This window comes from Alexandromys fortis, unplaced genomic scaffold (genome assembly GCF_014885135.2).
Source record: "Alexandromys fortis isolate MF-2015 unplaced genomic scaffold, M_Fortis_MF-2015_v1.1 scaffold_102, whole genome shotgun sequence".
Taxonomy (NCBI): Eukaryota; Metazoa; Chordata; class Mammalia; order Rodentia; family Cricetidae; genus Alexandromys; species Alexandromys fortis.
In genome coordinates, this window is record NW_026067984.1 from 6,522,943 (window position 1) to 6,549,153 (window position 26,211).

The following is a 26,211-nucleotide window of genomic DNA, read 5'->3' on the forward strand; positions in this document are numbered from 1 at the left end:
TATGTATGTATATATACATATATATATATTTTTTCCTGGCTGTCCACAAACCCTCTATGTAGACAAGACTGGCCTTTAACTTATAGAGATGCACCTATCTCTGTCTCCTGAGTGCCACCACACCTGTTTCTTTTCCCTTATTCTTGCAAAGTCATAAACACTGCTTTTCATTCTAATACTTTCCCATAGTCTGATGAACAATTTGTTTCATGAATTCAATGCTACAAATGTTGTGAGACGAATGCGCTGCTTTACAAAACATTAGCTTTATGCAGAGCATCTCATCATCTGTCCACTTTGATAAGGGCCATATTTGATTCATATCCACAATTACTAGTAAACCAGACACAGTGGGGCAAGCCTCTGAGCATCATTGCATGGATGCTGATGCAGGAAGAGCCTTCAACTCACAAGTTCAATACTAATCTAGCAACAACAGAAAAGCAAATATCACAGCATAACCTAACCAGAACTCTGTGATCTTATCTAGAGACACACTTGGTATTTTAACCTTCTTGGGGAACTAAATAAAGCAATCAACATACTACTTCCTATATTTCTAAACAAATCCATCCAGTGGTCCTTATGTACAAAAGAAAGCCAGGACCACAGGGAAGGCAGTAGCCTCCAAAGCAGCAAAGTCGTCTACACTTTGGGCCATCCAAACATGCAACGTGAAGCTCTTAAAATAACTTTACCGAGATGCCTCCTCAGGCTATGAATCATTCACTCCAATGTGAATTCTTTATGTGAGTTGCCCTTTTCAGAAAGAAGGTTGTAGAAATAAGGTACACAATGTTTTCCCTCCTCCTACATAGCTTGAGTATTTTGTGAGATCTACAAGGATAAACAATTCTTTTGGGAAGTTTTGTTTTGTTTTTGTTTTTTTTTTTTCCATGTTAGAGAGTCCTGCTGAAATGAGAACAAAATAAGATAAGATAAAAAACCACCAGGAGACCTAACCACCAAATATCTCTGGGACTGCTGATGACAAGCAGGGCAGTAGGTGCTGAGTTTGCCAATCCTATCCTGGAAGGCAGGGCTAGAGGCTGGAGCCAGGAATGCTGTGCAGCAACAATGCTGCTGCTGGGAATGGGAGGAGTGGAGAAGGAGGGGGAGCTTGGCAGCTCAGTTTCCAAATGGGACTCTACAGAACACAGAGAAATTTGCAGCTCTTTATTGGCCAGTGGTTCACCAAACAACAGAGGCCAAGATGAGAGCAAATGGCTATGAGTCTGTTAACTATAATTTCCCTGTACTTTGGAGGTATATTAAGTAAGAGATGGAAGGAAGTAGCCCTGAATAATGTGCCCAGAAGTGCTATTGCCCAACAAGGGGCATTAGCCCTGCATAAACAGAAGCGTCAGGCTCAAGGGGAATGACCCACAAAATTCACCTCAGTATTTTTGAAATGATAAATGCAGCATTTATCAGGTACAAACATAGTGCTGAATTAAAAGTATTACAGTAAAAGGTGAAAGATTTATGCGATCTGAAGAGAAACCAGAGTATAGCCAGGTGATGGTGGCGCACACCTTTAATCCCAGCACTCGGGAGGCAGAGGCAGGCGGATCTCTGTGAGTTCGAGGCCAGCCTGGTCTACAGAGCTAGTTCCAGGATAGGCTCCAAAGCCACAGAGAAACCCTGTCTCGAAAAACAAACAAACAAACAAAACAAAACAAAAAAAAGTATTACAGTATAATAGTTCACTTAAGAGATGCCCCATGAGGCAAGCCCTATCAATCCCATCTTGTAGATGAAGAGGGCAACCACCTTCAGTTCATAGAAAGAAAGAGATTCCGATGACTAAATGCAGCACAGAGACATCACCCAGGCTAGGCTTCAAATGCTTGCAGTGCAGCCTCTCTTCATCAAGAAAGAAAGGTGCCTACTGCCTAGCATTCTTGGTGTTGGAGGTTACTCTGTGCAGTGCTGGAGGAGCAACAGAACTGTCAATACACCCAGTTATAATTAGTGACCTACATGAGATACTGATGCAATAGTGGTTCCAATGTTATGAGAGTAACCAACCACTTTAAAAACATGGATTTAAGGCTCACTGCATGAGATGCAACCCATACCAGACACTGTCAAAGTGGCCAAGACATTGAGACTAGATACATTCTGGGCCTTGGGGGAAAACCTACCACTATTATTCTGCTAAAGGAACATAGCAGTAAAATGGTCTTACTGACATATTGTTATACTCATAGATCACTCAATCCTCATCAGAAAAGCTGCTTCTCCTTACAGTAGATGGTAAGCAACATGGAAATCCACAACTAGACAATGTGCAGAGATACTTTGGGGCATTTTGTCTTAAATCGGATGATGATTTAAATCACCCCACCCAGGGATCTATGCAGAAGAGGACATAGAAAGATCTTAAGAGCCAGAGGTGGTGGATAACTCCAAAGTAACGGTGTCTTCCAGACACAACAGTCTTGATGCACATATGAGATTGGGGCAGCCTATACAAGACCTGCAGAAGTTCAAACACAAAATCCCAGTATGAAGAAAGGGAAATAGACACACATTCTAACCCTAGCTAAGGAGCTGTTTGCATTTGATACCTACTGTCAAAGGGAAAATCAAATTTCCCCAATGGATTATCTTTTGGTATATAAACCACACTCCAGGGCAGATCTATGCTCAGAAGAAGTAGTTGGGCCCAATACAAAATGGATTCCATGTTTCTGTGTACTCTTTTTGTTTTTACTATGTTTTTTGTCTTTTGAGGTTTTTATTGTTTGGTTGAATTTATATTTTTTGAGAGAGAGAAAAAATATGTAGTTGGGTATGTATGGAAGTAGGGAGGAGTTGAAAAGGAGAAAGAATATGATTAAAATACATTGCATAAAATTATTTTAAAGCCAATGAATAAAAAAATAAAAATTTCAATTGTTGAAAAAAAAGGAAGGAAGCTACATTGACCTTTTTGCATCAGGGAGACCATGCACGACAGCATGTATAAAATGTTCTCAGGGCTGGAAGATGGCTCCATAGATAAAGTACTTGATGTGCAACTATAAGGGCTTGAGTTTTGATTCTGAGAACCCAAATAATTGCTGAGGAGGATGCCTCTGTAAACCCAGCAAGTCTATGGCAAAATGAGAGGCAGAACACAAGAATAGCTCATAGGCATACTTAGTTGTGAACAAGAGACCTCCATACACACTCATCTCAAGGGAAAATGCAAAGAGATACTGGGGGTCCTCTGACTTTTACCCATGCACATCAGTAAGTGCACATCTACATCATAATCACATGTGTGCACTGGAATGTGCAATGTGTACACAACACACACACACATCCCCTCTCACATTCTCCACATGCCCTTATCCTTTGTCTTTGAATCTCAAGCACATTTTGTTAAATTTCTCACTAAACACTGGGAAGTGAAAGTTCTAATGTTTTAGAGAAGTCAATATAAATAGACTCATGAACAAACAACTGTGGTTTTTGTCAAAATGTCTTTGACAAGTGATCTCTGAGTAATAATCACCAAGTTGAATTGAAAACTGTGCAAGCCTGGCAACTGAATTCAATCCCCAGAACTGACAAAAATGTAGAAGGAAGGAATTGACTCCACAACACTGCCTTCTGACTATGACATCCCAAACACATCACACACCTACACACGTGCATACATGCTCGTGTACACACACAACCCACAATTAAAAAAACTTATGAGATATATTTTCAAATGCAATGTTCTATTTGGTTTGTAATGTGAATTTTAGGGGAGAATGTTAGTCAATTTGTTAGCACTTTGAGAGTCTCTGGGTCACTTCATCTCTATCTCCAGTCAGCCTGCAAGGGCTGGTATAGAATTGGTGTATTAGAGACAATGCAAAGACCAAGAATAAGTGGCATTCAAGGGGACAAAGGAAAATGTGTCCTTGCTCCATGAGAACAGAGGCTTTTATGTTGTGACACAGCACATATCTGCCAAGTTAGTATTCATAAAACATTTTACTCCACAGACCACAAACTAGAATGCCTTCACCCAAGCCTGGGATCTTAAGTCACTTGACAAAATGAACACTGCAATAAAAATTTGCCAAGTCCTCTCCAGACTGCTGTCCGTTCCCTCTTTGAACTTTCTGGCTTCAGGGACATACTTTCATCCAGTGTTCTCAGACCACCTTCTGACATCTAAACACTGGCTCGGTTCAATACATACAAAGAAACAGTCCTGTTTCCTCCCCAAGTCTGTTCACACAAGGCATGCTTGCAAAAGATCTATGGCCAACTATTACATAAATAGAAGAAATACTAAATATGAAAATAAAGGTTTTCAATGGAAACTAACTTGAATGATTAAGGGAAAGTCCAAAAAAGCTAAATTACTGAAATCATATACTATTAAATTAAATGCTACAAGGCATATCAAACTTGGGAGAAAGGCTCTAATAATCAGAATATAGCTGAGCTGTATGCCCAGAGCGAAAGGTTTATTTGTCGTACAGTTTCAAAGGTACTGTTGAACAAAGGCTGTTCAAGCAGCCCTGTTGGTTTGGGACTTTGAGGAAGGCAGCACATGTGACAAAGCAAACTGCTGACTACACAGTCCAGGAAGCAGAGAGGAGAGGAAAGACTTTGTTCTTTAATCCCTTAGGAGGGCATGCCCCTAGTGACTTTCCTATTAAGGCCCCATCTCTAAAATGTTCCACTGTCTCCCACTATGCTACCCTGGGAAATGAAGCATTTAAGACATGGACTTTTAGGGGACACTTGTGCAAAGCATAAGACCTCACAATGAGGGCTGGGGAGATGACACAATGTGTAGGAGAATGCGAATAAAATAGTCCCACACTAGCTCAGAATTGGGTGTAATGAAGGGTTCTTTATTTCGGGGGACTCACAAATCACAGTGCTCTGCAGGAACAGGTAACAGGAACCAAATTCAGCAGTCAGATGAGAGAGAGGAGAGGGGAGGAGAAAGGGGAAGAGGCCAGGAGAAGGGGGGAGAAGGGAAAGGGGAGGAGAGTGAGGAGGAGAGGGGAGAGGGGAAAGGGTAAGAGAGGGGAAGAGAGGGGAGAAGGAAGAGGGGAGAAGAGAAAGGAGGAGAGGGCAGAAGAGAGGGGAGGAGGAGAGAGGGGAGAGAGCACTAGCAAGCTTGTGCCTTTTTGGTTCTCAAGGCCATGCCCAACCTAAGGGCCATTGGCTGAAGGAGGTTCCCCAGCACCAATTAGTTAAAGGTTTGCTGTATAGGTATGAGAACCCAAGCTGAGATCCCAACATTCAGGTAGAAGCTGGGCATACCAGCTAAGACAGCCTAAAGGGCAAACTCTACCAGGATTCAGTGGAAGACCCTGTCTCAAAACACAAGGTAGGGAACAATAAAGGAAGATACTCGAGTCAACCTCTTGTCTTCAAGCATGCACACAGAGATAAGTACACCCTCAAAGTGGACGTGTATAAGAACACTCACCCCTGTACACTGCCTGTATCAGTTCAACACGTAAGGCAACTTTCCACTAAGTACAGGCACTTTACTTATACCCCAGTTTCTACAACAGACATTGTGAGGAGGTTGCTTCATGTGGGATGGTACCAGTTATGATGATGTCAGCATGTGGAACTAATGAGCACATGGCGTGGAGGGGATGATAGGAATTCCCTGGATCAGGCTCAAAAGAGTGCCAAAGCCTTGCCATTTGTCCTAATTAGGGTTACTATTGCTGTGATAAAACACCATGACCAAAGAGCCAGTTGAGGAGGAAAGGGTTTATTTGGCTTATACTTCCACCCCTATTCACCACTGAAGGAAGTCTGCACAGAAACTCAAACAGAGCAGGAACCTGGAGGCAGGAGCTGATGCAGAGGCCTGCTTACTGGCTTGCTCAGCCTACAAGAACCCAGGACCATCAGTTTAGGAAGGCAGCACGCAGAATGGGCTAAACCCATCCCCAACAATTACTAAGTAATGTCCTACGAGCTTGCATAGGATCCAATCTTATGGAGACCCTTTTGAAAATTTAATCTCACATGACTTTAGCTTATTTCAAGCTGTCAGTAAACTATCCAGCACACAGTGGTCTAAATTCAGAGACTTTGACTAACTCTGACCATTTAGCTAAAACCACTGTGTGCAGTTCAACTGCAGCTTCCTTGTCCCAGATGTTGACACTGTATATACAAACTATCAACCTCAGCTTCCTCCTTCCAAGAGAGCTAAGGCTGAACCACAGACTGAATTTCTAAAACCTTCTAGGCAAGACTGAGACTAGTCCTTGAACTAGATTTGAGCATTAATTACGTAAATTGCACTTTTCTCCCATAAATCTTAGCATTTCAAGTGAATAACTACTTTGGCTAGTCAATGTAGTGATTTGATCTCTGAATAAGCTGAGGCTCAAATGGCCAACATAGGGAACAACAGCAAAAATGGATTTGCCGACAGTTGGCTTCAAAAGGAAACTGTTAAAATAACAGCAGCCCAGTGGGCAGCTGGCAGCCTTGGAGGCTCTTACTACTATTCTCTTCCCAGGTAAGGACACAGGCACAGTGAGCTAAACCACTTACCCATAATTACAGGCCTCCAACTACAATTCCAAGGCTTGTTCTCTTGTTGGAACTCACCTGCCGCCTGCCAGTGCACCCGGTGGCAGAGCATGGGACTAGCAGGAACCAAGGTACCATGGAGACGGGACTATCTGCAGAAGCATTCCCTGCATCTTTGCCTCTCTGCCTTCAGCATTTCCTTCCAAGGCTCTATTCAGGAAAAACCTTACCCACAAGTCAAGAGTTTCAGTTTTCCTTACCAACTCTGCTGCTTTATTTTTGTCAATTCAAAGTTCACTAAATTTACAAACCACATTTTAGGGACTCTGACTTCTAACACCTTAAATCCATCCATTGCCAAATACTCAACTAATACATTAGTTCCTCTGGGGGTTGGCTCTTTGTTTTTGTTTACATGGTACTGGACTAAACCCAGGGCCTCACACATGCCAGGCAATGACTTTACCACCGAGCTATATATTCTCTGATTGAGTCTGGCTCCTGGTAACTCAATTACAGATTCCATAAGCAAAATGCCTGAAGCCAATGTGATGTCAACAAATGCCAGTGGAAACTGATTTTAATTTAGAACACAAGGAAAACAAATGTAGAAAATTATCATGCTAAATAGTAAAGAAACAAAAACCAGGCATGCAGACACTTGGCTGCTTCCTTCTGAATGAGAAGGGTGAAGTGCACTGGCAACCATCATGTACTATCCTTCAGAAGAGGACAGTTGGGGTCACCTCAAATCACCCAACCATTATCCCTGTGTGGCAATTCAGACAACATCACTTCACACGCTGTTAATTATATGCAGAATGATGACAGATGTGCTCCTTGAAACTACGTACAGATCTAAATAGGGAGTCAGGCAGCTGTGGGAGAGTCATAAAGAATACATGGCAGTATAAGAAATTACATAGAAACGAAACTAAATAATTCCACTCGCAATGGCAGGTGCATCAACATTTTTGCTAACAAAAGAAAAATTCAGACATTTCACAACCCTCTGTTAAAAAAAATCTGAAACAGTTTAACCTAACCTAGTATAATTTATTTGACACATAGATCTTTCCTGAAGGGGTCTGAAGCATTTACAACACCAAACACTAAATCTCAAGCTTCGAACTGAGCCCATTTGGTGTGTTATAAGCAAAGTTGTATGGTTCACCAGAACTACCATGCTCCAGGTCATGAAATTATGCTACACTACTAAGGAAAGATTTCTTGTCTTTAAAATCAAAGTTAAGCCACACACACACACAGAGAGAGAGAGAGAGAGAGAGAGAGAGAGAGAGAGAGAGAGAGAGAGAGAGAGAGAGAGAGAGAGAGAGAGAGAGAGAGAGAGAGAGAGAGAGAGAGCGAGCGCAAAGGATCTTCCAAACTTTTATAAAGTAGTTCCTATCTGCTATGGAGCTACTCATTCTTTTTTCTTTCAACCAAGAAAACACATGCACCCCAAGTTTACCACTCTCTAATCCTTAATTCCTAATTCTCAGTTCCACAATCTGTTTAGATCCCTCCAAAGCTGGCCTCTAACTGCTAGGGTCTACGGTGCACAAGCCACGGGCACAGCTAGCTGCACACTGCTGCAGGCTGTAATCCAAGTTCTTTTCAGGGGCAGCCAGCTGGGAAAGCTGGAAGTCCTGAGTCAATTACAGAAAAGACTTTCAGGTGGTTTGAATGCGAATGTAGGCTCAGATGTGTGAATAGTTGAATCCCAGTTAGTAATGTTGTTTGGGGAGGTTTAGGAGGTGTGGTCTTGCTGGAGGAAGTGGGGGGGGGTGCTTCACTAACTTGCTTCTGGTCATGGTGTTTTATCACAGTAGTATTAGTTAAGTAACTAATACAGTAGTATTAGTTAAGTAACTAATACAGTAGTATTAGTTAAGTAACTAATACAGTAGTATTAGTTAAGTAACTAGTTAGTATTAGTTAAGAACTAATGCAGTAATTAGTTAAGTGACTAACACAGAGTCCAAGCTTCAACAGCTACCTGGGTGTTGTAACCAACTTGCTCCCTAGTACCTGATGGCTGGGGCTGGCCTTGAACATGGGAGGTCCACACACGTGGGAAAAGCTGCTTAGCCACCTCACTCCTGCCTGTTATCATACAGGCAGTGAGAACAGCAGAGCCACTGCAGTCAGCTCTTAGATGATGAAGAGTAAATGTTTATTTCTGAACACTATTGTGTTTGGGGATAACTTTTAAAAAAATTTTTTTCTCATTTTACATACCAATCCCAGTCCCCACTCCCTCCCCTCCTCCCACTACCCTCATCTTCCCCCCACCCCACCCTCTATCAACTCCTCAGAGAGGGTAAGCCTTCCCCAGAGGAGTCAACAAAGTCTGGCACGTCCTTTGAGGAAGGACCAAGGCCCTCCCCCTTGTATCTAAGCTGAGCAAGATATTCCTCCAAAGAGAATGGGATCCTAAAAGCCAACTCAAGCACTAGGGATAAATCCTGGTCCCACTGCTAGTGGCCCCACAGACTGCCCCAGCCACACAACTGTCACCCACATTCAGAGGGCCTAGTTTGGTCCTATGCAGGTTCCCCTCATCAGTTCAGAGTCAGTGAACGCCCCCTACCTCAGGTCACATCACTAACAAACAGGAGGTCCAAGAATCCTACCCATCTCTCTCCACCTACAAAGCTCTCCTCGGACCTCTAGGAACTGCCCTAGAATGAACAGTTCTCACAGAGGACCAAACAAACAAAAACAGAAAACCAAACCTGAATGAGTACGTATGAAAGGTCTCAGTATGAGCTGCAGGTTGAGTTTCCAGCAACATCCTAGCCATTGGCAGGACCAGGATGTACAGAAGGGATTAGGAAGAAAATGCCATTTATACAGAACCAGTGGTAGGGGAAGAGGATGTGTTCACAGATGGAGTTCTAGGGCAATCATCTGGTGAGTAACACGATTTCCAAATAATAGATTTTCAAAAGTTAAAATAATGAATTCAGACACTTGGTCCATTATATAAGAACCATACTAATTGTCTAGTCATCTCTCCAGGCCCAGTGCAGCCAGTTCTGTCAAAATTCTTCACCATTGCAGTATGACCTTATCCTGCAAAAGGGAATCCACTTCTGCAGTCCCCATGGTGGAACACACTGCTCTATCCCTCTCGGTCCTACTACACCTTTACCCTGACTTTGGAACTTAACACCTTTGCCACATTTGTTTCTTCTTCCATGATAACTCTTAACATTGCTTCCTTCTCAGTCCAGTTTTGTCTCTATGGCCCACTATTTGAGCAGCAAAATTCCATGCCCTAACTAGCCTCAATAAACCCGAATTCTTGTTTAATCTATCATTCTATTGTTTGTAGCACTGCTGGGCATCCTAATTTCCATCCTATTGCTGTAACAAACATCCTAACCAAACATAACTTGAGGAAGAATGGGTTTATTTCCTCTTACAGCTTAATAGTCCATTATGAAGGGAAGTGAGGGCAGGAACTCAAGGCAGGAGCCAGGTGGCAGGACCTGAAGCAGAGGCCATGGAGGAATGCTACTTACTGGCTTGCTCTCCAGGTTCATATCTAGCTACCTTTCTTATACATTCCAGAAATACCTGTCCAGTGGTGGCACCACTCATAGTGGGCTGGACCCTTCCATGCCAGTCATCAATCCAGAAAATGCCACACAGGCTTGCCTACAAGTCAATCATTCCAGTTGACCCTAGTTTTTGTCAGGCTGACAAAAATCTACTGGCACACTGAGTCAGCAAGTGAAACTGCACCAAAAGAAAAAAAGAAAAAAAGGAAGGAAGGAAGGAAGGAAGGAAGGAAGGAAGGAAGGAAGGGGAAGGGAGGAAGAAAGAAAGAAGGAAGAAGGGAGGGAGGGAGAATAGGAGGGTGGAAAAGAAGGAAGAAAGGTAAGAAGGAAGGAAGTAAAGGAAAAACAATAAGAAAAAGCAGCAGCTGTGAGGCTCTCTATGCATTGATCCCCTGCTGCAAGCCACAGTTCCACTTAACGGAACTCCTCAGAGCTTTTTCCTTACTCAGCCCTCTGTCCATCTACACAGCAGCTACTGCCAACTTTTCTTACTTTCTTCACAGCTCTTTTCAATATATATAATGCTAAATTTTTTGTAATATAATTTTTTATTGAAAAAAAATTTCCGCCTCCTCCCCGCCTCCCATTTCCCTCCCCATCTCCCTTTTCTCTCCCCCTCATCCCATTCTTCTCCCCCTCCCCCCACTCCTCTCCCCCTCCTTCTCCAGTCTGAAGAGCAGTCAGGGTTCCCTGCCCTGTGGAAAGTCCAAAGTCCCCCTCCATCCTGGTCTAGGAAGGTGAACATCCAAACTGGCTAGGCTCCCACAAAGCCAGAACATGAAGTAGGATCAAAACCCAGTCTCTGAATATGGCGGACAATGAGGGCTGCCGAGAAGCCAAGGACAATGGCACTGGGTTTTGATCCTACTTCATAATGCTAAATTTAAACTTGCTTCTTTTTCCTGCCTCACCCAGCTGGAAGTTAAGTTGTAAGTCAGCTGAGAGCCTTGTCTTATACACATCTGTGTCCTCCATTCAGAGGGGATGCTCATATTAGCAAAATGCATGAGTGCACCCTTAGGTTCCTCAATGTGTGCTGTGGGATAATTCTCTTGTATACTGTAAAGATTTGTCACTCATATTAGTTTAATAGAACACCGATTGGCCAGTAGCCTGGCAGGATGTATAGGCAGGGTGAGCAGACTAGATTTCTGGGAAGAGGAGAGGCAGAGATACGGTTTTAAGTCAGACAGAGAGAAAGCAAACTGAGAATGCCTTACTGAGAAACGGTACCAAGCCACATGGCTAAACATTGATAAGAATCATGGATTAATTTAAGTTGTAAGAGCAAGCTAGTAATAAACCTGAGCAATAAGCCAAAAACAGTTTATAATTAATATAAGTCTCTGTGTGTTTATTTGGGGCTAAACCACTGTAGGACTGGGTGGGACAAAGACTTCCATCTACAAATGGTGCCCAATGTGGACAACTACATCCACATAAAACCTGAGAAAGCTTGGGAAGGGATTCTAGACACACAAAAAAAGCACAGTTGAGTATGGCTTCTTGGTAGTAGCATTTTCTTGGGCAGGCTATGTTTGCTAGAAGCAAGCAGAGGTGCGGCTCCTTTAAGAGAGGCTTCCTGATTCCGGAAGTATTAGTGGCAAAAAACTGCATGGTGGCTCTTTTAAGAGGCCCTGCCATCAAAAAAGTGCCTGCTAGGTTAGACTCTCACAAAGATGGGGCCTGGGTTTGAAATGGCTTTAGTCTTGTCTCTTCACATGGACCCAGAAACTCTGCAAAGTTGTGGCAATAAATGTGGATCCCACCAATACCTCTGCCATAAAGCCAGAATCTCAGGAAGCCAAGGAATGGGGCAGAGATAGCCACCAAAGCTGCAACTTTAATCCTAGCCATGGTGCTTAGCAGATTAAAGATTCATGTGGTCAGAAAAAGATAAGAGAAATACAGTAAATACAGATTCATATTTTAAAATATACTTCTGAATGGTTTAAAGTGTTTTAAAAATATATGTAGGCTTGGGAGAGAAAAGGAAAAAAAGAAAAAAGGATAAAGTCCTTAAAAAAGAAATAGAATAGTTTTTTTAAAAAGCCACATAAAGCTGGAAAATACAAAGTCTGGATACTGTATGTTATTGTGTTGTCTTTGAATTGTTTGACTGCTGAGGAAGGAGCAACAGCTGCTAAAAGACATTTGATTATAAATGATGCTGGATCAAACCAACCTAAATATTTTAAAAATACCTTGACTTCAAATTTTAAGTCAAAAAGATATGTTACTTTTGTGAAAGATGTTCTGCTTTTATTTCCACCAAAAATGAGAGGCTATAGATTCATTCTGAATTAAGAAAAATCAGTTTTGATTGAGGAAAACCCCCTGAAAAATCTCTGATAAGGAGTGAATGACACAGATGATCCTATTTTTCAGAGCACCTCTGTTGCAGTTTCTTTTGAGTTTTACATCCAGAACAGCTTCAAGGTGACTGGTTAAAGTAATCCAGCCTCACAGTCCAGTCAGGACTTGGCCATAATCCTAAATTTTTTCAGGGTCCCCCAAAGATTACCAATACCCACAATCAGCAGGAAGTAGTCTAGAAAACTTCACCCACATTCCAAAAATTGGATTATGAATTATCTTTGTTAGCATGTTGGTTACAAGTTGTTATGGATAATGGTCAGGTAAGAAGTTAAACAAATGAGATTAGATTCAGGGTTTTTGTTTTGAAAAGAAAAAAACGGGGAAATGCTGTGGAAGAATGCTCTTGTACACTGTAAAGAATTGTTACTTATATTGGTTAAACACTGATTGGCTAAAAGCCAGGCAGGAAGTATAGGTGGGCAACCAGACTAGGAGAATTCTTGGAAGAAAAGCAAAAATGCAGTCACAGCCAGATGTAGAGAAAGCAAGATGAGAATGCCTTACTGAGAAATGGTACCAAGCCACATGGCTAAACATAGATAAGAATTATGGGTTAATTTGAGTTACAAGAGTTAGTTAGTAATAAGCCTGAGAAAGAAGCCAAAGAGTTTATAATTAATATAAACCTCTATGTGATTATTTGGGACTGAACAGCTACAGGACCAGGCAGGACAGAAATTTCTGTCCATGGAGGTGCTTTCTCTACTATTTAGGGGTAAGTAGCTACCATGGTTTGGATGATTTTCCCTCCCTTAACCGAAGTTTCGTGGGTATGGAGCTTGGCCCTCAGTGTGGTAATGTTAGGAGTTGGGGCCTAATGGAAAGTCCTTTGGCCTGATGGGAGCCAGTCCCACAAGAGGGACTGGCTTTCACTGAAGGCATAAACTCTTCCTCTCAAACGCACTCTACCACCCATCGTGTGGTAATGCAGATAGTGTTTGGTGTGTAGCCTTCATTTCTACTGTAAGCTCAACAGACCTCTTTTCTTTACCAAGTTACCAAGTTAGCCAGCCTTTGTTGTTCATAAAAGGAAAGAGGCAGATAAAGTGCCCTTTGAAATTCTTTAATAAGCCCATTTATACTTAACCTTTCAAAGCACTTATCACATATTTCATAACCCCTTTAGTGCTCCCTGCTTTAGAATGATGGAAAGTCTCAATCACCAATTAAACTGCAATGCCTTATAATCAGCTCGGTGCCTGGAGTATATCAGAATACTACTCACTGTATCTGAGTAAATAATATTCAAGTACTCAGTAGCATTTTATGACACACTTCTCCAGAGGAACAAATATTAAGTTCTTGCATTAAAGGGTTCTATGTTTGAATAATCTGAGGAAATGTTGCAATAATCTTACTTTCAAGACTTTTGAAATGTTTCATCAACTAGCAATATGTTCTCTGGATGTGTAAAAAATTAAGCTTTTCCCAAATACAACCTAAGACTTTGTGTACGTGCAGACATGTGTACATGTGTGTGTGTGTGTGTGTGTGTGTGTGTAAGAGAGAGAGAGAGAGAGAATGCCATGCACACATTCATGTATACACACAACTGACTCATTTTTACCACTACTGCAAAAACCAGAAGATAGAAGTTGAAATAGAATCTTCAATGATTTTCTTCATAAATTGTTCAAACTCATATTAAGAACTCTTTCATTCTAAAATAAAGAAATCATAATTTTCCTTAATTCATGCACTCATTTGGATTAGGCAAATCAGCAAACAGATTTCTGAAAGGCACAGTGCTCCTCAAAAAGGCAATAAAGCATCAAAAGAGAAAATGCTCACCAAGTCTCCTGAGAGAAACAGAAGCCTACATGAAAAAACAACACAGGATTTGAGAGAACCCTTGGAAAGAATATTACAAACAGAAGTGCGGTTCAATAGTGCTCTGAGTTGAAGAGAAAGAAAGAAAAAAAAAAGAACCAGGATTTTCAGAAACAAAGAAACAAGGTAACCTGAAAATAGTTGACCTTTTGGTTTGATAGTGGGAATTAAAACTGGGCTCTTGTACATGCTAAGCAATTGGAGGTACAATTACAGCGTTCCCCTCAGGCACTTGGGTTGGGTATCATATTACCACTGTACAGAACTATTTTAGTGAACCAAAAATAAAGAAAAATTGTAGTCAACCTAAACACTGATAGAACCTCACATTAAAAAATTAACCAAGTGATTATATTTTTATCAAGATAACATCTTAAGTAACTTGTCCACAATTTTATACAATCTGCTTGTTTCACAAAATAGTTCATACAATGTTTCAAAATATTTGAAAGAAAAAGCTCCCTAAAGCAGGTAATTCTTTCAAGATACATAATTCTCATTTCTTTAACTATCAGCATTGTATCACAAATACTGGTTAATTTCTGTTATCTAAAGGGGCTCCTTTAACCAAGGAATAAAGACAACGTTTCAGGCTTTCATTCTAGGTATGCCTCAGTGGGTGAAGACTTGCCTAAGGCCCGAGTTCAATCCCTGGGATCCACACACCATGAGGAGAGAACTGACTCCTGCAAGCTGTCCTCTGACTTCCACAAACATGCAGTGGTGCACATGCATCTGCACATAAATAAATAATAAATAAACAGAAGAAAATAAAAATTAATAAATATGGGGCACCCACACCCTTGTGCCCTTCTGCTATCTGGACCTGCTTTTTTCATCTCCCCACTTCATTACAATCCCTGTTTACAGGAGATGACTCATGAGCCGCATCAAATGTGATTTATTATTACTTGGACATTTTAACACAGTAATTAGCTGCTACTTAATAACTGTTATTAGTACAATCAGTTATCAAACCCACAACACCTAGCTCCCTCTGACTTAGCAAAGGAAAGTATATGCGTTTCAGATTTCCTTTGGAAATGTTGGCACAGAAAAATTTTCTCCACCCTCTGAGTCAGCTCTCTCAAATTAGAAAAGATTGCCTGCATGTATTATATACACTGTACCCTGCTGCACACCATCTCTTAAAGGAAACACAGAGATAGGGATGGGGTTTACCTGTAGAGGTTATCCTCAGCTAAAAGAAATCAAAACTTCTCTTGCCATGTTGATAGACTATATTAGCTCATTACTGCATAGCAGTTGGTTTTTATTAATTGTTCAGGGTTCTGCACCTGCAGATTCATCTACTTGTTAAAAATCTCTTCTTTTCCTAAAGAAACTAGCAGAACTTTTGTGGTCACTCTCAAAAACACTGAGCGGGAAAGATGGAGTCACGCAGCATGCACCCAGCTGGGGCTGAACAAAGCAGTCAGTGTTGTTTCTCCTTTGTGTTGTAAACAAATATCCTTTTCATACTCGTGTGTTTCTACATTTTTTGTTAATTTATCTGTTTAAAATTATCCCCTGGGGGGGGGGCTGAAGAAATGGCTTAGCTGTGAAGAGTCACTATCGCTCTCACATTGGACTCACACCAGCAGTTCACACCCACCCCTAACTCCAGTTTTAGAAGACTGGATCTTTGACCTCCACAGGCACCCGGGCTCATGTTCACATATCTACACTCAGACACATACACCCATACATAACCAAATTGTTTCTTAAAAATTGTCCCCAAGAACAGTGCTGAAGTTCTGACCAGTGCTCCTGAGCACAGGAAGGCTATGGTGCGGTCCCAGGGTGGTCCTAAATTTCAAGGAGAGATGCAAAAACACACAGAGGAGGTACTGAGCTACTTGCTCAAGGATATGCTCAGAGGTTTTCATGCATACTCTGCAGAACTGACTCCTGCTAACATTTTACTCTTTTGTTGCATATTCTTGGACCACACCAGGCTAACAGCAAAATAAGGAGCATTGCTACATAGGTTGGGTTTACATTTTACTTTGATAAAAAAAAAAAAAAAAACAATAGTTTTACTTCAGCCAAGAATATCTACTATGCATTACGCCTCCCACACAGCATTCTGGAATGTGTAATTCCACAAAACTGGTATTTCTACCTTATTAGGCCAGCATTAAGCAAACTGGATAAGTTATTCCTAAACAAAATGTATACTTGGCTTTTTCCAACATTTTTAAACATGAAAAGCTGAAGTGATCAACTGTAGAAGCATGCTTTTTTTGTCCTTGGTATTCTCTCTAGTTCGACTTTTAGTGGGGCTTTAGGAAACCAGAACTTTAAAAAAGTTCTCTACTGGGGAATGGGAGGATGGGACCTAGGTAGAGGGCTCAGTGCTGAAGAGCACTGGCTGCTCTTCCAGAGGGCCTGGATTTGATCTCAGTACCTACATAGTGGCTCACAACTGTCTGTAACTCCAGCTTCAAAGGATCTAATGCCCACATCTTGCCTCTTCGGGCATGTGGTGCACAAACATATATGCAGGCAAAAATCCCCATGCACATACAATAATTTTCTAAAGAGTTCTCTATGGAAACCTGCACCTAGCTGTGTGGTTCATCCTTCACATTGGCAACAACAAAGTATCAAAGCCCCTGTTGTTCTGCAAGCTCTGGCTAGACAGCCTATCTTCCCTCTCTGCACTGGGTCCACTCTTGTTCCACTTCCACCGTGGAAGACTGGTCACCACACCTAGACGAACAATGTCTCCCAAATTGGTCATGCCAAGGCTCCTCTTTCCTCTGTAGCCTCACACTAGGGAGCAGAGACTCCCCAAGCAATTTCATTCTATTATTTATTTGCTTGTTTACTTATTTATTGGTTTTTCAAGACAGGGTTTCTGCAAGGAAAATAAAAGTCACCTTCAGCTTCTAAAACTTTTAAGACAGTTATCTTTGTTCATATATAAAATATGGACCACTGTACTAAGTGAAGAAACACACAAGATGTTAAAACATGGGCAAAGTTGCCTAAGTGGACTTTTATAAGTTTTCATTTATACAAGCATCATTTTGCATAAAAAGAAAAGCTTTTTATTCACATTTTCAAAGGGCTCTTGAAATTGTTCAGTGGTAGAGCCCTTGCCTGGCAATCACATAGCCCTGGAGGCTTGATACCTGGCTCAGTAATGAATTCATTTCCATTTTCAAATGTTCAGCCATAACACTTTACTACAGGAAATAGGTAAACTAACAACCACTAGAGATTAGATGCTCAGGAATCTAAAATCTTCAGAGATACACTGTGTATATTATAGCCGCATCAGTGAGTTCTCATACATGATACTCATAACTCGCACTTGAAATAGCTTTTTAATGACCTTGCATGTGGACAAATAAGACCATTTTCAAACATAATCAATTTCTTCAAGCTCATACTTAGAGATGTCTACCATAAGCCAATAAAAAACAGAAAAAAAACATATATGAAATGTTTCAAGTAAGAGTCTGAAATGCCTATGAAAACAGGAGCATTCCTTCTGGGCAGGTACTGGCTGCTTCGGTATGAACAGTCCCTAAGACTCTGAACATTAGTCCCGAAGACTCTGAACATCGCCATGGAAGTGATGCTAACTGCAGAGCTCACTGCACTGAGTCTGGCAGTTCTATCATACTACAATTAAGAGTCCTAAAAATACCCAAGGAGAATAATCATGAAAAACAGTACACAGTCTAGGAGTGAAGCTTTTCTAATATTAACATCAACAAATACATGAGATCAATTTTTAAATCTGAAAAATTACATGGTGCTACTGAGAGAGCAACCGTATTTTCCTTCATGAAGCATTTTTATTTAATTTAGACTCAATTCATTCTTCTTCTTCCCTGAGAATGTGGAGGGCATGCCCAAGCTTAACCTTTGATCTCTGCATAACCAATAAGGAGGAAATAAGCACCTATACCAGGAAAAGGAAGAGTGAAGAGATGCAGCAGAGCAGGGATCTGCAAATTAGCTGACCATGTGCTAACGACCCAGGTAATAACTAAGCTTTATGAAAGTGAGGGTGGAAAGAGTCCTAGGCTCTAAGATGGCTCATATGGCAGGCACACCAGCAGCTGTCATGCTCCCTGAATAGGACACTGCACGTGGGCATCTCAACGCTGGCAGTGGTCCCAAAGTCTGGAAGTGTTTTACACTAAAAGCATCAACTGCAAGCAATTTCTAAGTCTGTTTTGCCTCTGTCCATGACAAGAACCAACTTGTTCCAAAATTCTATAAAATGTTTCTTTCATGTTAAACTCTGCTGTTTCTGGGAATGCTCAAAGCTAGAACCCTTCACATATGTGGGAAAAGTTATATTTGGACCTTTTCTGTAGCAGAAAAAAAAAAGACATTTTTTAAAGAACTTTGCCGCTGTGGCTTATTTCAAAAAAAGGCTTTCTAACTTTAAACACATTTGAAAGGCCTTCTTTCCCTATATATGTGTTTAAAAGTTCAAGGCTTTGTTTCTTAAAAAACAAAACAAAACTGTATTTGGGTATCAAAGCTCACTGTGTTTTTAAACAAAATTATGGAACGGCTTGTATTCCTCTTTATAGATCTTTTTTCTTAGTCATCTCATTTATAAATATATGAGTTTTACATTAGGAATTTTCATTTATCGTTCTTCTTTTTCCTTTTTGCTGGGTTGGGGGAGGGAGATGGAACTTGGGGCCACTACCATACGAGTCAGGTGTTTATTAATGAGCTACTCCCAACTTCAAGATTGAACCTTTTTGTTTTGTTGGGGTTTTTTTGTTGTTGTTTTGTTTGTTTGGATTTTTTTGTTGTTGTTTCTGAGACGGGGTTTCTCTGTGTAACCCTGGCTGTACTAGAACTCACTCTGTAGACCAGGCTAGCCTCAAACTCACAGAGATCTCCCTGTCTCTGCCTCATGAGTGAAGGTTGTACTTTTTTTAAAGATAATGGAAAAATATGGCTATTTGTTTTTTATCCCTGTACCAAAATACCTTCAGGAACCTAAATAGACTANTTTTTTTAAAGATAATGGAAAAATATGGCTATTTGTTTTTTATCCCTGTACCAAAATACCTTCAGGAACCTAAATAGACTAAAGGTTTCAGAGATCCATGATCAGATGGCTTTACAGTATGGGCCTCAGACAAGACAGAAAAGCAGTGGGTGAAGCACATAGCACAGAAGGCTGCTTACTCAGCCAACAGACAGTAGTAACTGAGCGCTAAGAAGCCAGAGCAAGGCGTCACCTCACAGAAATACCCCCACGAAGCTCCATCTCCCAACAGCCACCCAAACTGTTGTCCCATCAACCAGCTACTCCAGTGATGAGGTTGAGGCTCTGGCATGCTCCCGCCTCTCCAAACCCCATCTGCTGACAAGCAGACAGCCTTTGGGTAACATGCTTAATTTAAACCCTTACACCATGCTTCTAAGTACTAAAAACTTATGATTAAATCATGATGTTTGGTACCTAACTTTAAATACCTACAAAACCATTTATGATCTCTTTTCTTAAACATCTGTGAAGCTGTACTACCTAAACATGCACAATAAAGACAGGCTGAAACCCAAGCCAGCAGATTATAAACCACAACTTCCCAAAGTTCGTGTCCATTAGACAACACAGACACCCTTGTAGCCTGTCAAAAATAAAGGCCCAAAATAAAGTTCGGTATGCTATCTACTAACAATGTCAATACTCACAGAGTATTTACTTTTGAATAACGTCGTTACACTAAACCAGGACTTTAAAATCTCAGCACTATTAATATATTATAGACCCCAAAGAACCATGTTATAATTGCCTGTGAATCTTAGGATTCTGCCTTCCAATGATCAATCGCCAAAATCCCCATTTCTAGTTGTGACAATTAAAAACTGAGTCCAGATATAGCTCTATGTCTCCTAGGGATTAAAAAAAATCACTGCTGGTTTAGAACCCATGAGTTAGCTGAGATGAAATTCTAAAAGATGATCTAAGTGATTTTATGAAGACTTTAGATATATTAGTTAATCTTACTAATAAATTCAGATCTTATAAATGGAGTCAATACCAATAGGGAATGTAAACATTCTAAAGAAGGAAAAAATTCAAAGCATACTAACAAGGACATGAATGCTGCTATCACATGATACTCATAATGCTTTCAATCCCAAAGCCTTCAGGTCCATGAAAGAAACCAACACCTCTAAAAGTCCACTATTTCAGGATGAGATCAGTGACGGCTCACGGCGAGTTGTCTAAAGGACAATTTCTGTCTTTGTGTCACAGACCAGATAATGTTAAACTAAAACAAACTCAGGTAGTAAGTGAACTAGGACAAAATATGCTTAAGACAGTCTAAAATTGTATAAAGACAGTTCATTAATATGTCTAAGTTTCTTTCTCATTTCTCTTCAAAGGAAATCTGTCATAAAAATACACAAACCAAACACACTACACACTCCATACTACACCACACACATATATACACACACCAGACACATACATATATACATAACACACATCACACTAAACCACACACACACACATACATACCAACAAGTGACCAGAGTAATTCCTGTGGCATTCTATAGCCATCTTCCAAGGTTTCAAAGATCCCTTTCAGACTGTTTAACTTCAGGATGATGCAGAGGGATCACAACAGCAAACATTTGGTTTCTGATGGTAATGGTAACCTCTGAATTACATTTATTTGTTTGTTTGTTTGTTTATTTATTTTACAGCCCGACCAAAGTTTCCCCTCCCTCCTCTCCTCCCGTTCCCTCCCCCTCACCGCTGTGCCCCCAGTCTACTCCTGTTTCTGCTGCATGACTTTTTAAGTTGTCTTTCCTATCCTTGTGAGCAAAATAAAAAATACAACACACAGAGCTCACTCCTTGTTTCTTTCCTTTAGCCTTTTCCTCAACTGTTAGATTTCCCCAAACACACACGGAAATGTCCAGTATGAAGGAAGGAATGGAATGTTTTCACATTCGGTATTTAACTAGTAGCGATCCATCTTCCTGATTCCACGCTGGGCTTAAAGTTCCTATGCACAGTTTCTTATACTTGTTTTTCAGGCTATTTAGGACAAATTTCTAAAATGAATTTATGAGTTCAAGCAGTAAGACCTTTGAGAGAGTTACAAACATTTGCATACTGCTTTACAAAGCTTATAAATTGTATACTTCCATCTTTTTTGACAAGGTCAAGTCACTGCATCCTCAAAAACATTGGACATTTTTAGTGTTATAGTATTTGGTTTTAATAAATAAAGCTTTCCTGGAGATCAGAAGGCAAAGCAGCCACCCTAGTCAGCCCTACAGGCCAGGGAGTGGTGACTCAGAAGACAGAGTTAGATGGATCTCTGTGAGTTCAAGCCTACCCTGGGCTACACAAAATCAATCCAGAAACAGATCCAGGTGGTGGTTCACACCTTTAATCCCAGCTTCTGGGAGTCACACACCTTTAATGAAGAGAGGTGAAGACAGGAGCAATTTGACTGAGCAGAGAGAATATTTTTTGTTTGTCTGAGAGTTGGTAGAGGTAAGATCTCTCTAGTTGCTTGACTGCTTTGCTTTTCTGATCTTCAACTTGAACCCCAATATCTATCTCTGGGTTTTTTATTATTCATGCAACAGAAATTTCTCTTCCTAAAAGAAAATCCATTTAAGCACCAAAAGGAAGACTGAAGGACTGTTGGGGGATATCAGGAACAAAGCCCATGTCTCTCTCATACTAAACAAATACTCTATGCTGAGTCACAGTCTCAGTACTCAAATGTTTCATCATGAGTTTACACATTTTAATGGTCACTGCATATGTCTGTGCTTTCAAACTGTACAAACTTTTACTCACTTTTCCAGGATCCCCTAATATTAAGTTGCTATAACTCAACATAAAACTGTTGCTTGACATCCAGAAATTTAGTGTTTATACAGTCCAAGAAACCTTACTTACTGTAACTTTCCCACTATTTTTATTCTTGGAAAATTCTTTTCCATTTTGACATAGCTATTGATATAGTTTCAGTGCCTTTGTTGAAGATACCATGCATTTCAGACACAGAACTTGGGGAAATAGAGTTGGAACTGACCTGCAAGCCTCCTTCCCAAGGACTAGCTCTAGTAGTACCTGAAGATGCTATGCAAGCTGCCAAAGGAAAAGAGAAATCAACAGTCCTACCCAGCTATAAAACTTATGAACCTCAGTGATACCTTTCTGACAAGATATCCCCATGGTACAATAACAGCACAAGGGCACTTTATCACGGGAATGACCAACATCTGTCTAATAGAATTTAAGGTCTACTCAATAGGAGGGAATGCACACCCAGTACTAAAAACTTAGCCAATATCTATGGCTAGAGAGGTCCGAGACCCTAGGAGAGAACCCACAATTGCCAATATCAATATAATTTCTAACCATATTCTAAATGCTTACTCTTATACCCAAAGATAAGGGTAACTCTCACCCCTCCACAAGAAAACCCTTCTTTTTGTAGTAAATAGAGAACATTATAGAGATATACAACTGGTCCACATGTAGAGAATATGTGACCACAGGTGCTCAGCCCCAACTGGTTTTCCTACAATGTAACTGCTACTCCTAAGGCCCAGAAAAACCATAGAAGAGGGGAAGAAAGATTGGAAGAACCAGATGACCCAGGACACTTGTTGCTAGTATCTTCAAGACATGACAGAAAACTGTACCCATGAAATCTCAACCATATAGTTACCTAAACAAGACTTGCATAATCACACCTCCAGTCGACATGCCAATGCAGATGAGGGAAATTTCACAAGGCCCCATCCCTCGATGAAGAGAAGAGCTACAGGCAACTAATGGTGGCCGACAGAGGGAGAATCAGTTTTCCCCAAGAACGAGCATCCAGATAGGTTATCCAATCCAAAGTGGTCAACCCTTAACACATGTACAGCAATATGGCTAGGATTAAAGCCATGGCTTTGATGGCTGGATCCAGCCCACTCCTTAGCTTTATTCTGAGAGTCTAGCCTCATGGCAGAAGTACTGGCTGGAGTCATGTTTATTGCCACAACTCTATGGTGTTTCAAGGTCTCTACCACCACCAAAAAGCATGCAGTCAGCTTTTTATCAATATCATTTAAGTGTTTCATGGCAGGACCTCTTAAAAGAGCTGCAAGGTTTTGCAGCTAAAGCTGAGTCAGGAAGCCTCTCTTAAACGAGAGCGCTTGCCTCTAGCAAGCAGAGCCTATCTGAGAAAGTGCTGCTATCAGCTGTGCTGAACTCTATTCTTTTCTATCTAGAATAACTTCCCCAGCTCTCTAAGGCTTTAAAGTGGATTTGGTCAGCCCCACATTGGCAAATCATTCTGTTGACTGAGGTTTGTGTCCAACCAGGTCTCACATCTACTTAGTTCCAAGTAAACACATAGAGACCTACATTAATTATAAACTGATTGGTCTAGTAGCTCAAGCTTCTTATTAACTCATAACTTTTATTAGCCCATAAGACTTGTCTGTGTTAGCCACGTGGCTTGGTACCTTTCTTGACAAGGCAATCACATCTTGTTTGTTCTGTGTCTGGATGAAGACTGCAGACTGAAACTTCCCTCTTCTCAGAATTCTTGTTGGTTCACCTGTACTTCCTGCCTGGTTACTGGACAAACAGCATTTATTTAAAATACAAGTGACAGGGTACAGACCATTGTCCCACAGCACAAACCAATAAACACTAATTGATAATTATTTCTGGATAACTTCCTGTTTAGCACATGACACCACTCAACTTATCCTTTTCCCTGGAAATTGACATCTTTCCTTCTAAAAAATGAGGAGTGCGAGGATTCTAAGATAGCTGGAAAAATGGGAGGCCCTTATATCTTTCTTGCTAAAGGCTAATTCACACATATAGTCCTTGTGTAAATCTGCGAGGACCACTTCCAGGAGACCACGGCATTCTGTTGCTGATATAACTGCAGCAGCATGAGGAGCTGGACATGCTCTACACCTCTAATCCTGCACACAAGGAGCCGGACATGCTGCATGCCCCTAATCCTGCACATGAGGAGCTGGACATGCTGCATGCCTCTAATCCTAGCACTTGGGAGGACAGTGGAGCCCAAGCTCAAGCTTGGCCTGTCCTATACAGCAAGTTCCAGACCGTATAGGACATCAACAAACACCAGCAAAGATAATCAACATGTAAACTTAACAAGGCAAGATGGCGAGCTGTGGGAAGCACCACCTACCTGCTTTCCATCCAGGGTGCACAGCCTCTTGACCACGCCTGAATCTAGTTTAATGGCTTCGGTGATATCTGTTAGGACCTGCTCAAAAGAATGGGCAGTCTTTTTATTGAGAAGGATCCTCACGGCCTTCCTCGGCTTCACTCCACTTCGAATCACAGTCACTAACTTGGGTTTGATGAAGTCCTTGCTTTCTTTCACCTCACTCTTCACAGAGGCCACGACCAAGGCTCGGGTTGTACCTCCCTTGATGTTCACAGACCAGTTTGGATTAACATTTTTGGTGTAATCAACTTTACGAAATGGTTCATTGGAGGCGCACACGTAACTCTCTCCTAAAAAGCAAATAACAATTTTATTAGCACAATATCAGATCTCTGAGCATTGGCCATAGTAAGCCTGAATGCATTGTCTAAACAATGGCTTCTGGAAACCTGTAACTCCTAAACTTGTGGTCACAGAAAAAGGGTGCACCTCCCTTTCTCCCAAAGTAGCTAGGTTGGTTTTTCAGAAAATTACAGGTATAATGTGAAAAGCAGTAGGCCCAGAAATGAAGAGTGAGACCTGGGTTTTATTTTACCCAAATGTCTCACCTTTGATAAGTCATTACTCCACACTTTGATTCTCAGGATCATTAGCTGCAGAATTAAATGAATCAAGTAACTAAATTACAAAGTACTTCATGATTCCAAATGCAAACTAATTTATTCTTCATAAAAGCTCATCCTAGCCAGCCATGGTGATATGGTAGAATCCTGTAATCCTAGCTACTCTGAAGGCTAAAGTGGAAAGATCTAAATTCAAGGCCAGCCTGAACTCAGCCTGAATTGTTACTGCAAAGGGAGAGGGATTGTACTGGGTATGGTAGCTCAAGCTTGTAGTCCTCGGAGCAGAGGTTAAGGCAGAAAGATTGGCACCAAGTTCAAGGATACTCTAGGCTATGCAAGGAGTTTCAGGCTCATCTAGGCTACACAGTAAGACCCTGTCTCAGAAATAAACATAAATAGTTCATTCTGGTTGAAATAATTGAAACAAATATATTCATAAAAATTAAAATCCTTCTAATTTCAGTCAAACAGCATCACTACATCCTTACACAGCGGACTTATCATATTCAGTTGTAGTATCATCCATTCAACTACCGAAGCACTGTGAAGTGAAAGGCTTGGCTCCTCAAAGCAGCATAGTGCTGGCACTGGTTTCTCTAGAGGAATATAAATTTAAAATAAAACTAAAACTTCAAGTGGACAACTTTTTCTATATCTTCTTAAATGGGAACAGATATAAAGCTAAAATGATAGTCATTTCTCACAAAGCTTAATCAGGCTTTTGTTTAATTAAGAAGGGCACAGAGGCTATACTGTTTGCCTATTGTTTATCGATTTATCTAAATTTTTTACATTCCAAAATTTCTAAAATTCGTACTGAAAAGACGGTACTTTTGCAAGAAATATATAACTTACTCAATTATTTTGGCACTGACTTTTTGACACGGAAGGTTACATGCTAAGATTTTCTCTGAGATATAATCACAAAGAACACATTATTTCATATACTTAGTACAAAAAGATTCATTCTTGATATATTAATTATATCAGATGAGTCATAAATGTTTTAACCAAAATAATGAAAAAGAAAGCCTGAAGATAAGCTAATAATGTCAATATTGACTATTATCAAAATGTTCTCCAGGACCTGATTAGTAGAGAACCTCAGAGATGCCCAAAGGC

General features: G+C 40.7%; 1 protein-coding gene across 4 annotated transcripts in view; it reads right to left on the reverse strand.

Annotated features, from left to right (window-relative positions):
- Dclk2 (doublecortin like kinase 2) overlaps positions 1-26,211 on the reverse strand; it is a 115,076-nt gene that overhangs the window by 78,141 nt on the left and 10,724 nt on the right. For all 4 annotated transcript variants that reach the window (XR_007594734.1, XR_007594735.1, XM_050158815.1 and 1 more), the window contains exon 2: positions 24,485-24,816. Coding sequence is in view for 2 of the 4 variants with exons in the window: in XM_050158815.1 (XP_050014772.1) it covers positions 24,485-24,816 (332 nt within the window). In the remaining 2 variants the exon portion in view is untranslated. The remainder of the gene's footprint in view (positions 1-24,484; positions 24,817-26,211) is intronic.